Genomic DNA, 15,002 nt, shown 5'->3' with positions numbered 1-15,002 from the left:
AATACACAAAAAAAGAAAGAAGGGGGGGGGGTAGACTAAGGGCAGAGGGAAGAGAGAAAGAAAAGGCTGGTAAAGTAAGCAACTAAAGGTAGCAAAGGAGTAAAGAATAAAAGTGGTTTTTGCACTCGGCCCGGTGGCAGCACACATCAGAGTACGAACGGTCCCCGCCCCTCATCCAGGCCTAGCCATCAACAGTACTTCAATCCATCAACTATGTGCACAGGTTGAGCGATGATGACTGATGTGCTGAGGAAGACCTCAAGTATCGAGAACACTGGTAACCTCAATATGAACCAAGCTCTATATACTACTTACACCGGAGCTCCAGTCAAAATGTAAAAAAATAAGTCAGCAGCTACAAAAACTGTAACTTCTGACTTTTTAAAAAAACAGACACCTGTCCCTCAATCCAGCAGTGTCATCAGCGCAGCTGGCTTCACAGCCGGGTGCTCACTGTGCATGCACGAGTAGCTCCGCTTTAAGTCAGGGACATCATTTGTTTGTAGGTGTCCATGGTTTTATAATGTAACCAACACGCCCAAGTCATAGTAAATGATGAGATCCTATCTTGGGCTGTCAGGATCAGCCACTCCATCTCCTCCAATCTATTCAAAGGGATAAACCATTCCGTTACACTAGGAGGCGACGTGTCCACCCAGTGTACCGGAATGCACAACAGCATAGATCATGGATCAGCAGGGATTTTTTTTATGTTTGCACCAAGAGGGTTGAATGGTGGAGCAGGTATTGGCCTGCCATGAGATCTATTTCCGTTCCCCTCAATTGAATCGTAATATCACGCACCTTGGTCCAAAAAGGGATCAGGCTGGGAGAGGCTATGGAAAAAAGTGTCTTTGTCCGTCAGGCATTATTATTAATATTATACAGTATTTATATAGCGCCAAAAGGTTTTCTCAGCGCTGTACATTGTAGTGGGGGACAGAACATGAGACAATACAGTAACAAAACAGTACACGAGGGGTTCGAGGGCCCTGCTCTTTCGAGCTTACAATCTAGGAGGATCATTGCCAACAATGCCAACATTTCCAACAATGGTAACCGTGGGGGTGATTTTATGCAGTAGGTACAGTACCTTGTACCGAAAACCCAGCAAACTCTGTACTCATGCGCTTGGGGATGGACTCAGCTAGGGCTATGGTAACAACTTGGATGTCCTGGAAAATGCACTCCTTGCTGCCCTCAACGGACCGGGCAGTCCAATGTCACTGGATACAAAGAAAAACTCTGAGAAAGAGGCTGAGTCCTCGAAATGTGTTAGCCGGTTGGAAGTCCAGGGTTCCATTTATGGACTTCTATGCAGTGTGGATTGGACACTGCTGTTTAGTGTAATGTGTCTTTGACCTGTATGTCAATTGTGAGTACTATACTTACTTTTTATCCTTCCGATAGATATTTTGTACAATAATGCACTAGGCCGTTGTGCCCTCTGTTTGTTTTTCTTTGTATACAGTACTTTGTACCAGCACGTATGACTTTTGTAAGCATTTTCCTGCGTATGTATGTTAAGTGAGCCCTTGTGTACCAAGATATTAATACGCTCTCAGTCCTGGAACTCACAATGCAGGTCTTTTTCCCAAGCCTTACATACACTTCCACTACCGGGAGGAAGCTTGGCAGAAAACCGGGCATAAATATCAAATACTAAATATCTTTGGGGAGATGACCACGTACAGCTAGATTCAAAGGGAGTGCAATCTCTAGAAAAGCTTTCTCGATGCCCTGGACCATTGAGATAATGCTGGACTTAAATAAATCCAATGAGAAACCCTTGAATCAGGGACTCCGCTGCCAAAATCCTCCAAGTCAATCAGACCTAGGATGAACGTAAGGCCAGGAGTTACGTAAGAATGCCCACGACATACTGGGCACAAACTCTGACTCCCTTATGTGGGAATCTAAGGACCCGAAATTGAAGAAATGCTATGTGCAGTACACACTGCCTGGAAGCACTGTAAAGTGGCGACAAGGAACGGATGGTCGACCATCCGAGCCTGGGAAAAAGTCGTATGCATCCACAGAGCCACTCCTAAAGGTACATCCAGGAAGCCCTGTTCCAGACCCACCCATTCCAATGTGTTGGATCCAGTTGACAATCCTAGAAAGATGTATGGGCCAGTAATATTTCTAAAAGTCCAGTAGCCTGATTCCCCCTTTAGATTTTGAGCGGGACAAAAGCTGATCCACTTATTCCAAAGGAAGGACTGAAATACACAATGAATTGTAGCAAAGAATGACTTTGGTCAAGCATGTGGCAGTGCCTGCATGACATACAAGTATTGGGGAAGGATATTCATTTTCAGGGCCACTGTCCAACCAAACCACGGTTGGTTTCCTAGTCCCATGCCTAGAGATCTTGCTGAATATGCTGCAGCAGGGGCATAAAATTACATGCATAAAGTTGCGAAATGTCTGAAGGGAGCTCTATCCCAAGATATGAAATGGCATCTTCCTTCCAGGTAAAAGGAAAATTCTGTTTGCATAAGGCCACCTCCTGCGGATACAAGCCCAAATTAAGAGCAAACTTAGAAAAATTGACACGGAGAGTCGACATAGCAGAAAAATCTCGAAGCGCATGCATCAGATTCGCTATTGACACATGCTGTTCTGTGTGGAAGAACAAAAGGTCGTCTGCGTACGCTGCAAGCTTATAAGTTTTGCCCACCACTGTAAAGCCCCTCACATCCGTGTGGGCCTAGATAGAGCAAAAAATGGTTCCAGGGACAGGATAAAGGTTAACGGTGAGAATGGAAAGCCCTGTTGTGTGCTATTGAGAATCACCAAGCTATTAGAGAGATAGTTACTTGAACCCTTGCTGTGGGGTTAGTGTAAAGTGCCAGGATCTGGATACAAAAATGGGCCCTGAAGCCAAAAGATGACAAGACCCCCTCCAGGTGTCCCACAACACCCTATCAAACCCTATCTGACACAGGCAGACTTCATCCAAAGCTGGAGATTAATTGCTTTAATGGTGTCCCAAGCCTCTCGGCCTGGGGCAAAGCCCACTTGTGCCCAAGAGGGTTCCCATCTACTTCAGGAGACTCCAAAAGTCTCAGGAGCTCAGCAAACCACGGGGGGTTGATTTACTAAAACAGGAGAGTGCAAAATCTGGTGAAGCTCTGCTTAGAAACCAATCAACTTCCAGTTTTATGTATTTTTTTTATTCAAGCTTAACTGAACAAGCTGAAGTTAGAAGCTGATTGGCTGCCATGCACAGCTGCACCAGATTTTGCACTCTCCAGTTTTACTAAATCAACCAAAATGTCTCAATTGCCAGACAGTCCACACTTTCACGGCTGTGAACCACACCGCTTCACCTCACCTGCAGGTGCTGACTCTTTCCGTTGTGGGTCCAAAGTCCATTTAATCAGGGTTTGTAGGCTCCTTCTAGCCAAAAGTCTCTCTGAGCCTTCAAATTTTGGGGCCCAAATTAGGACTCGCCAATCCAGAGAGCATTGTCACAGTCCTCTCCGACTGCATTACCCCAGAACCCCTGCATGAGTGAAAACTCCTGCGTACTAGGAGTGTGTTCCCATCACCCCCCTTGATGGGATCACAGCCCAAATAGTGGGGAAATATACCTCTCGTCCAGGATCCATCTTTGGTGGTCCTGTACACCATTCACTAAAGAACAGTTAGTGCTAGGGCAGGAATTCCATCTTATCCTTGCAACCTGGTGGCCAGGTGTAAATACAGAATCTTTGTATGCACATATTTAATCATTGTAGCTAAACAAAAGTATTATGTTTTGAAAAGTATTTTTTTGTCCTTAAAGTAGAACTGCACTGCATCTGTGCACCAAAAACCAAAGTGCTATTTAATTCATTGTTAATATTCAACGCAAACTCCCCCATCCATCCATGTCTCCATGCTTTATTTTGCTTAGAATTTATTTTGAAAAACACCTCCTGGTATTTCTGGCCATAGCCATCTTTACGTAGGAGCAGATTATTCATGTAGCATTTACTTCCTGGAATCTGTCTGTCCTTAGCTCAGGCATTGGCTGAGCTGAGAACCCTCCCTTCTCTCCTGAAGACTCCTGGGATGTATGGCATCATTTGCCTAGGCATGGGAACCACAAAGTAACTGAAGAAATGTAAAAAATTAAAAATTTTAAACAAGTAAATATTATATTCACTTTAAAAAAAAAAAAAATTAAAGGAACACGTTTTAATCCGAGTACAGCATCAAGTCAAATAAAATCCTGGGATATTGATCTGGTCAGTTAAGTAGCAGAGGTGATTGGTAAGCATTTCTAGCTGCTTTGGTGTTAATGAAATTAACAACAGGTACAATAGATGTGCAACAATGAGACAACGCCAAAACAGGAATGGTTTTACAGGTGGAGGCCATTGACTTTTTTTTCCCTGCTCATATTTTCTGACTGTTTTTCACTAGTTTTGCATTTGGCTAGGGTCAGTGTCACTACTGGTAGCATGAGGTGATACCTGGACCCTTCAGAGGTTGCACAGGAAATCCAACTCCTCCAGGATGGCACATCAATACGTGCCATTGCCAGAAGGTTTGCTCTGTCTCCCAGCACAGTCTCAAAACCATGTAAGAGATTCCAGGAGACAGGCAGTTGCTTTAGTAAAGCTGGACAGGGCCGTAGAAAGTCCTTAACCCATCAGCAGGACCGGTATCTGCTCCTTTGTGCAAGGAGGAACAGGATGAGCACTGCCAGAGCCCTACAAAATGACCTCCAGCAGGCCACTGGTGTGAATGTCTCTGACCAATCAGAAACAGACTTCATGAGGGTGGTCTGAGGGCCCAAAATCCTCTAGTGGGCCCTGTGCTCACTGCCCGACACCATAGATCTCCATTGGCATTTGCCATTGAACGCCAGAATTGGCAGGTCCGTCAATGGATAAGAACAGGTTCACCCTGAGCACATGTGACAGACATGAAAGGGTCTGGAGAAGCCGTGAAGAACATTATGCTACCTGTAACATCGTTCAGCATGACCATTTTGGTGGTGGGTCAGTGATGGACTGGGGAGGCATATCCGTGGAGAGACGCACAGACCTCTACAGGCTACACAATGGCACCCTGACTGCCATTAGGTATCAGGATGAAATCCTTGGACCCATTGTCAGACCCTAGGTTGGTGCAGTGGGTCCTGGGTTCCTCCTGATACGTGACAATGCCCGGCCTCATGTGGCGATAGTATGCAGGCAGTTCCTGGAGGATGAAGGAATTGATACTATTGCATGGTCCCCACACTCGTCTGACCTAAATCCAATAGAACACCTCTGGGGTATCATGTTTTGGTCCATTCGACGTCTCCAGGTTGCACTTCAGACTGTCCAGGAGCTCAGTGATGCCCTGGTCCAGATCAGATGGGAGGAAATACCCTAGTACACCATCTGTCGTCTCATTAGGAGCATGCCCCAACGTTGTCAGGCATGCATACATGTGGGGGCCATATAAACTACTGAGCACCAGTTTGAGTTGCTGCAATGAAATTTCAGCAAATGGACTAGCCTGCTGCATAATTTTTTCACTTTTATTTTGGGGGGGCTTTGAATTTAGTCCTCTGTAGGTTGATAATTTTCATTTCCGTTAAACGATGGCACGTTTATGTTCCTAACATATTACCCAGTCCATATCAGTATATATATCCAGCATGATATTTTTCCCCATTGAGGTCTGACGTGTTTTCAAAAGTGTTCCTTTAATTTTTTTCAGCAGTGTACTTTCCTATCTATTTACTAATGCTAGCAGCATAAGCACTAAAAATAGTCAATGTTAATTGAGAGAGTGAAGTTCCACTTTAACAAAACATATATGGAAAGGGTTGGGCTGGAGGTTTCTCTTTGTACCTTGATAGTCATTTTCACAGAGCTAACACTTTAGATTTTTGTGGAATAACATTTTAAGAGATCACTGTATACACGAGTAACACTCTCTCTCTCTGCTCAGTTTGTTATGGTTTGGGAATGGACTTTCTGAAGACCACACGGACTGTAAATTCTACTAACATCCAACATTTCCGAGGATGCACCAAAATCTTTGGCAACTTGGCATTCCTTTCTGAATCCTTCAGAGCGTGAGTCTTTATTTTGAAATCTTGAAAAATAAATGTAATACTTTTAGTGCTGGTTCACACTGGTGCAACTTCTGAATTGCAGGGAAATCGCATTATTTTCAATGGTGCCATATCAAAGTGACTTTGTGTAGTATGATTTTGAAAAAGGTTCCTGCGATACTTTGGTGCAGTTTTAGTACAATTTGACTTCACAGAATATGCTAACCACATCCAAAGTCTCCTCAAAGTCACTCTACATAATCACACTGAAAATTGCATCAAAATTGCATCGCAGTAGTATGAACCGAGCCTTAGAATAAGGCTTCATTGACATGTAATTAGCACACTGCAAATTCCAGCAGCAAGAATCTTCAGATTCCTACCACTGGAATAACAGTCACTAAGAGCTGCAACCAGCCGTGATCATCCCAAGCCACAATTAATCAATGGCTGAGAGAAAAGCTGCAAATAGTCACAGATAGCTGAGGCTGCCATTAGCCCGTCATTGCTTTGAATGGGCCATGCAGCTCTTTACACAAACCTGTCATACCAGCTGCAGGAATTTGCAGTGTGTGTTAATCCCGCGTGTGATTGCAGCCGAACTGTATCTGATGTAGCCAGGATGCCAGGAGCAGTCGAGGCATTACAAAGTTAAAGTGGTTGTAAACCCTTACATAGACCTAGTGAAGTAACTGGCCTCAGTTGACACACAGATATGAAACAAATCCTCCTACATAAGTTGTACTTGGCTATCTGCAGTCTTCTCTTCTCTACATCCATTCGAGGTGCTGAGTTTATAAAGCTTGTCTGAGAGTTAAGGAAAAAAAGGGACGGAGAGCTGAAATTACACTCTGTGGAGCTCTGTGAGGGGAGTTCTGAGAGCTGATTGGAGAGGAGAGACACACCCCCTTCACACAGAGCTGAGGCTGTCAGTCTGCTGGCGATCCCTCCCCTGTCACCATTTTTCTCTTGGTGCCAGGAAAACTTTTCAGAAGCGATTCATACTGATAGCAGAGGAATGAACAACAGACAGAAATGACACTTTCTCTAAATTGAGACAAGTACGCACTGTAGAGGGATGTGCTTTGTTCATATTTCATGTCAGGGGTTTACAACCACTTTAATATGGTGTTGGTCTAATTGCTTGTTCATACATAGTTATTCCTAAAATTCATTCATGTTGTGGAAAAGATGTGCCATCTTGCATGCAGCATCATTTGGAGCTAACTTGATTCTGACCCTAGATGCCATCCCATTAAATGGTCTGACCCACTGTAATGGCCAAGGCATATCCTGATGATACCTTTTTGTTCCTCCTATCCTCAAAAAGGCTTGGCTTAGAAAACATTTAAATTTTAGGTATACAGCAGGTCCATGATCATAAGACCTATAGCTTTTCAGTGAGAGGTAATGTTATTGTCATACTGTATATTGTAACATTCTTTTTAAACAATTTTCCAGGGATCCAACACAGAACATAACACCACTTAGTTTGGAGGATTTAGAAGTATTTCAGACTCTTGAAGAAATTACAGGTACCTAACATGGAATACATAATACGTTTGCTTTATGAAATGGTGGAAAATCATGGCATTATCTTAAAAAATGATTTGTACCACCCAAATCGATATGTAGCACCCACTAACATTTTAGGTTGTAGAATCCCAATAACATGGATTGTAGCTCCCCATTCAATATGGATTTAAATATACTATAACAGCTAAACCACCCCTGTTATTGTTACATTGTGTTTACTTTGTTTCATTCATATACTGACCCAAATGGATGATCTACATGTGACATAAGTTTAACCAACCTTGGAAGTAAAAAAAACAAAAAACAAAACCTTTTCCTATTTAAAGAAAGAGAAAAAAGAAGCGCCTCTAAGTGCAGACGGTTGTCTATTTCTTAAAGCAAGAGAGGATAAAAGCAACCCACATTTTCGCAGAGAAAAATAGACATATATCAAAGTCCATCTGCGGTGCATTGAAATCACTGCCCGCGCTGTTGGTCTGTGGCCGCCACCCGACTTGGTCCCAGGAGCTGACTGTGTGTGGAAGAGGACCAGGAGAGAGGGGTGGAGTGCGGCAGCAGGTGTGATGATGTCTCAGGACTACAATGTGAGTTGCTTTTATCCTTTGTTACTTTAATAAATAGACAACCGTCTGCATATGAGGGGCTTCTTTGTCCCCTTGTTTTGCATGTACCCTGGAGACTGCTTTTGCTCCTAACAAGAGGCTTCCCCTGAGTTGCTGACACTTTTTATACTTTAGCATTCCCATCATCACCTCTGGATAGACTTTGTTTGGACTTTTCAATACAGACTGGTTCTCTCAAATGTGAACATGTTATCTGCGCCATTACCTTTACCTATTTGCTATTGTTCTTATTCAAACCCTTATTAACTCTTAACTGTAATCAACCCTTATTGAAGCAAAACTAAACCCTCCTATCCTTTCCTGCCAAGGAAGCTGCCAACTTAGCTTCTATGTGATCTGCAACCAGAGCAGCAATCAGAAATTGAGTCCCCTAACACAGCTTTAGAACGATCACCCCCCCCTTCCCCCACCAACATTCTCAAGGGTCCACTCACTGGCTGTCCCACCGAATCTGCCATAGGCCATTCCACTGGGTCCCTTCAGTGCACCCAGACTTCTCTATTCAGCAGAGACATCCCAATCCAGCAGAGATGGCCCAGCAGAGACATCCCCGTATATTCAGCAAAGACACATCCCAATCCAGCAAAGAGAAATCCCAATACTGTATATGCAGCAAAGCGATATCCCAATCCAGCAAAGAGAAATCCCAATACTGTATATGCAGCAAAGAGACATTCCAATCCAGCAAAGCAAAATCCCAATACTGTATATACAGCAAAGAGACATCCCCATATATTCAGTAAAGAGACATTCCAATTCAGCAAAGAGACATCCGCCATATATTCAGTAAAGAGATCCCAATCCAGTAAACAGATGGCCAAGTCCAGCAAAGAGACACCCCCATATATTTAGCAAAGAGACATCCCAATCCAGCAAAAAGACATCCCCATATATGCAGCATAGAGACAACTCAATTCAGCAAATAGACAGTCACTGCACAGGCCCACATCCACATGTAGCCCCTCAGCATCTGTATAATTCCAGTCTGAAGGAATGTTAGCTAAGCTTATAGTTATAGGATCTGTGCAGTAGCACCTGCAGCACCTACATTTAATGGGCAGGCCAGTCTGTGAATGCTCCCCCCCCCCATCAGTGCCACCAACCAAACTCCAAATCGATCCTGGCTGTCAGTGACTGATAATGCCAGAGCGGCTCTTTCCTCTCCTCTCTGATACACACTATAGGTAGGATGTTCCGCTCTCCATCTTTCTCTTCCCGCTTTGTCTCAATGAACCGTGCTCTACCACCCGTCACGTGGTGACCGATGCCCTGCCCACCTGGCCAGGAACCCTAAGGAAGCTGTTGGTGAGAGGAGGAGTCTGTCTGTTAAGCTGAGTTCTCCCCTCTTGTTACTGAAACAAAACAGCAGAGCGGGCAACTCGGGATGCCCAGGCCCCCCCTACACATGTATGCGGTGGTCCCCCGCTGATGGCGGCCCTATCTGCCGCAATGCGGCACATGTGATCAGTTATGATGCCAGCCATTAGATGGTTTGACAGTTTGGTTGAGGGTACAAGCGTACTGGACAGTTGCATTCCTGTCATGCCGGTAATGTAACTGTTTTATGATGGGTTTAGATCCGCTTTAATTCCTCCATCCCTTTCTTCCCCTAGCTATTATTTTTCTGCTAATTTTTATCGCATTTGATTTTATTTACCATTATAATTAGCCTTTTTTATTTTCATGTATTTTGTTTAATTTTTTACAGTGTCACAATATAAAAAAACCGTAAAACAACGGACCTTCATTTGTAATAACAGGCATGTGTTGTACCAAAACCATTTTACTGTCATTATCAACAGGACAGTTTATAAAATAAAATGTTACTTTTTATCTGCAGTAACATTACTTATTTTGAAAACTTACTCTGGTCAAAAAATAAAAAAGCATATTTTTGTTACATGCTCTTGTCTACAGATAGAAAATAAAATCATTTTTACAACACTGTATGCCCAAAAGACAGCCTTGTTGGTCCCCAAAACCATGTATGTACTACTTTGTCCCTGTTGGGAAATTTCCCTCCTTTCCTTTTCGTGGTATGAAAAAAAGTTTGGAAAGCTCTCCATTGGGGACATGGACAAAAACACATTTCTAGTAGGGGAAGAGTTAGCATTTCCTGTCTAGATGACAGTTGCACCCCCTATTTGTTCTACGGGAGTCACAGGTCCCAAAAGTGAGGACAAATCTCCTTAGCTGTATTTCAGTTACTATTAATGCCATATGCATGCTCATCTCTTTCTATGTTGTAGGATATATATACATTGACTCGTGGCCTGAAGAACTGGCTAATCTCAGTGTATTTGAGAGTTTGCATGTCATTCGAGGGCGGCTCCTACATAAGTGAGTATCTCGCATACACCCTAAATGCTATATTCAAAATAAAACTTTAATAGTTATTTCCTATAATTACTGTTAAAGGAAATCTTAACTGAAAGAAATATTACATAGTTAGTCTGGCTGAAAAAGACAAAAGTCCATCTAGTTCAACCATAAAAAAAAAAGTTATAATCCTATACTCACAGTTGATCCAGGGGATTGAGGATGCCAGTGCTGCATTTTCATTCTGTAAATGCTATTACCTTGGCTGTCATGCTTACTCTCTTGCTTTAGTACTGTGAGCCCCGAACATGTATTCAAATAAGGATGTTCCTTATCTGCATACTTGTTGTGGGACTGTGAAAGTATTGAAGTGAGGGGATCCGCATAATCGGCACACGACTAGTATTGGCAGCCCCTATATCCATCTCAAAAGGTTTATTTTAAGATGAAATGTAAACCCTTCTGTAGGATCTGTCAGATTATAAGAAAACAACTGCTGCAAAAGTGACTGCAGAGCTCAATCTCAGCCTTCACGGGACTGACATTGAGCTCTGCAGTCACTTTTGCAGCAGGTTTCTTTTCTGGGTCACAATCCTGCGCAATGTCCTTTTTGTTTTTTTCGGTCAGCTGATCATGTCGACCATGCTTATGCTTATCAGACGATGTTTTCCCGGAAACTGTATGTCATCATAACCTTTGAAACTGTACCTTGCGACACGACAAATAAATTGGCAGCTTCAGAGGCACCAGCTAAGCGGGCACCAACAACTTGCCCTCTTTGAAGCCCAGTAAGTTCTGACATGACTGTATTACTAGCAGCACATGCAGCGAATGACAAAAGTGAGGCTTCCTACCTGTTAGCTAGGTGTCTCATCACACAGCGGAAGCAAAAGAATGTTACATCACTTCCACTTTCAACGGAAAACATGTCATCACTTTTACACCTGAAAATCATGTAGTGTTTCCATTTTTTTTTGTCCAATCTGAGGTTCCCGTGCGGGCTGCGTTTTCCAAAGTAGTGCAGGGACTTCTTTCCCTGCATGTCACGGGCACGGGAGTCCATTCAAATGAATGGTCTCTCGTGCCCGTGCATAACGTGGCCTGCACGGCCGCATAGGTGTGAACCTAGGGTTATAGTGGATAGAGCCTGATAGAACAAAAGACATTTTTCCTCCAGCAGAGAAGTCTTCTGAAGGAGGTGTAACAGAGCAGAATACAAAGATATAATTTCATGTTTTCCTGCTGATGGGCTGGAAGAAAGCAAAACAACCAAATCAGATGCTGGTCAATCAAAATGGTGAATACATCTGTTACATTTTGGATTTTTTCCTGTAGCAAAAGCCGATTTGTTATTGATGTATGCAATATCTGTTGTATGTCTTTGTAGTGGGGCATATTCGCTGGTTGTTCGCAATCTTTCCATCTCTTCTCTTGGCTTGCGGTCCTTGAAGGAGATCAGCAGTGGATTGGTGCTGCTAGAGGCAAACCCAAATCTATGCTATTTGGACAGTATCCCATGGACAAAAATATTTCGGAGTCCTAGACAAGCTATATTGAAGACGACAAATAAACCGCAGAATGAGTGTGGTAAGTTAACTCCGGAAAAGATAGTACTTGTCTTTTAGACATTGTGGTCTTTTAGTAGGTTGGGCAAACCAACTTTTTTTCTGTATCTTCTAGAAAAAGATGGGCATGTGTGCTTCCAGCTGTGTGCTAATGCCGAGTGCTGGGGATTTGGACCATCTCAGTGCGTCAACTGTAGTGGCCTGCTTCGTGGGAATGACTGTGTGGAATCCTGCAATGTGGAAGAGGGGTGAGTGTTCTGTACTGTGCTAAAACCATGTGATGAGAGTATACTTTAGAACTGAGGAGTATTGTTATTATTAAGGGAAAAGTGCAATGTGGGACCATATTTTAGGTTATTATTGCAAAATGTACTTTAAAACAAACTTCTGTCCAATTAGGTACCTGAAAAATGAAAAGGAAAAAAAAAATCTGCAATTAGATATCACAGTGAGAACATGCTACTGAGCCATTTTTAAAAATAGTCAGAATTAAAGTGTTGCTAAACCCACGACAGTAAAATCGGTCTCTATATGCAGTAAAGCATGCTTGTTATACTCACTGTGGAACCTAAGGGATTAATCATCTACACTGTGTAAAAAGGATTTTTGACCCTGTTTTCTCTGATCCTCCTCTTCTTCCAGTGTCTCCTAAATATCTCCTGATAGAACAGAGACTGGGGGGCAAACTGCACAATATTATTATAATACAGGATTTATATGGCGCCAGCAGTTTGCTCAGCGCTTTACAATATAAAGGGAGACAATACAGCAGTGATACAGTTCAATACAAGAGGGTGAGGAGGGCCCTGCTCCTTGGAGCTTACAATCTAAGAGGGAGGGACTGGTGGTACAAAAGGTAATAACTGTGGGGGGTGAACTGATAGGAGGAATAGGAGATTCTGTTATTAGCTGAAGGCGGGATAGGCTTCCTTGAAGAAAGAGTTTTTCAGAGATCGCAAAAGAGTGAGCAGAGTAGGCGATAGTCGGATAGATTGGGGTAGAGCGTTCCAGAGGGTGGGGGAGGCTCTGGAGAAGTCCTGGAGACGAGCATGGGAGGAGGAGACAAGGGAGCTAGAGAGCAGGAGTTTGTGTGAGGAGCGGAGAGTACGGTTTGGGTGATATTTGGAGACAAGATTGGTGATGTAATTTGGGGCAGAATTATAAATGGCTTTATATGTTATTGTTAGTGTTTTGAATTTTATTCGTTGGGCAATGGGGAGCCAGTGGAGGGATTGGCAGAGAGGGGTGGCAGATACAGAATGGTTAGTAAGGTGGATGAGTCTGGCAGCAGTATTCATGATAGACTGAAGAGGGGATAGCCTGTGATGAGGTAGGCCAATGAGGAGGGAGTTACAATAGTCAAAGCGAGAGATAACAAGGGAGTGAAAAAGTTGCTTAGTGGTTTCAGAGGTTAAGAACGGGCGTATCTTGGAGCATCAGCATAGAGATGGTACTTTAAGCCATGGGAGTTTATCAAGTGACCAAGGGAGGAGGTGTACGTTTGGTGTGTATTACTAGAGATTTTTTTTTTCTTGGGAGAGTGCATGTGATTAGCACAGGGCCATTCAGCACTGTCCAGACAGAGGTGGGGGTCCTGCATCCTCCTACAGGAGAATGAAAACTCCTTCTCCAAGCTGTAATCAGTGCTTTGCTGGACACTGATAAAACTCACAAGACTGCTGTATACTGCTGACGAGAAGAGGTATTTAGCAGTTTATATTTACTCAAATAATTGAATTTCCATGTTCTGTGTGTTATGGGACCCCAGAAATAGTGAATTCAGGGTCCTGGGTTTCGTAACACTTTAATCTTTACTTCCACTTTAACTTCCATAATGGAAGCCTCTTTCTTTGCAGCATTGAATCTGCTATATAGTTGCTCTATGATGAGGAATAAGTATTTTCTTTCAGGGAGCCAAGGGAAGTTGTTGATGAAGGCCATTGTATAACATGTCATCCTGAGTGCATGCCGCAGAATGGATCTCAGACATGTTTTGGTCCGGTCAGTGCCCTGCATTCTGTATATAATTATGATTTTCTCTAGTACATTGTTGCAAATGATTTTACTCAGTCACATTTTTTTAACAGAATGCAGACCAGTGTGTGGCCTGTGCTCACTTCAGAGATAGCACCACATGCGTCAACCAGTGCCCAAGCGGAAAGAAGTTGGACTCCTTTGTGCCTGTTTGGAAGTATGCAGACAAGGATGGAGAGTGTCAGCTGTGCCCTGTTAACTGCTCCCATTCGTAAGTGCCATGGATTTATGTTGCTTTAGGCCTCATATATACTTCGCTACCATGTACTACTGCACCAGATTCGGAATGCACCAGTGTTCGTAGATCAACCCCTTTGTGTACTGTTATTTATAATATTTACTCTACACTTCTCCACTCTGTACACTGTGCTGTTCACTGTATCCACATTGCTTCAATCTGTACACTGTGCTGCACAATATATACTCTATGGTGCCCCACTCTACTCATCTTTTTTCTTTTTTTTTGTAACCATATATACTCCACACAGTTCAATACTGCAGGCTATGCTGGACAATCTGCATCACTCCATGCACTGGGGTGTACACTCTGTACAATGTGCAGCTCGCATACATTTTTTACCATAGGTTCTGCCACTGTCGGGTTAGTGTCGGAGGCCATTAGCAATAGCAGTAGAGAGGCTCCCACCGACCAGCTTGACAAGTGCAGCAGTAGGTCACCGTGGTGAATGACACAGGCTCACCCAATGTGCGGAGTCTAAGTGCTAACCAGTGTTCACCAGAACTCCAGAACTCCTGATGGTGGGGATGGGTTGTGCTGCGTGTTAGCACCAGGTCGCATTCCTCTAGGTCAGAACCTTTTTTTTGATCAAGACACCCTTTAAAATAATGCACCTTTTCAGGGCACCCCATTTTAAAATG

The 15,002-nt window shown here is 43.3% G+C and overlaps 1 protein-coding gene across 1 annotated transcript in view; it reads left to right on the top strand.

The window, feature by feature from the left end:
• Positions 1-15,002, top strand: part of ERBB2 (erb-b2 receptor tyrosine kinase 2) — a 195,505-nt gene that overhangs the window by 135,206 nt on the left and 45,297 nt on the right. The window contains exons 9-15 of the mRNA XM_089674311.1: positions 5,941-6,067; positions 7,508-7,581; positions 10,455-10,545; positions 11,912-12,111; positions 12,205-12,337; positions 14,000-14,090; positions 14,177-14,334. Coding sequence (XP_089530437.1) covers positions 5,941-6,067; positions 7,508-7,581; positions 10,455-10,545; positions 11,912-12,111; positions 12,205-12,337; positions 14,000-14,090; positions 14,177-14,334 — 874 coding nt within the window. The remainder of the gene's footprint in view (positions 1-5,940; positions 6,068-7,507; positions 7,582-10,454; positions 10,546-11,911; positions 12,112-12,204; positions 12,338-13,999; positions 14,091-14,176; positions 14,335-15,002) is intronic.

This window comes from Staurois parvus, unplaced genomic scaffold (genome assembly GCF_062004578.1).
Source record: "Staurois parvus isolate SC_StPar_1 unplaced genomic scaffold, SC_StPar_1.0 ptg000151l, whole genome shotgun sequence".
Classification (NCBI taxonomy): domain Eukaryota; kingdom Metazoa; phylum Chordata; class Amphibia; order Anura; family Ranidae; genus Staurois; species Staurois parvus.
Note: the sequence above shows the minus strand (reverse complement) of the source record. Positions and strands in the feature narration are given on the sequence as shown.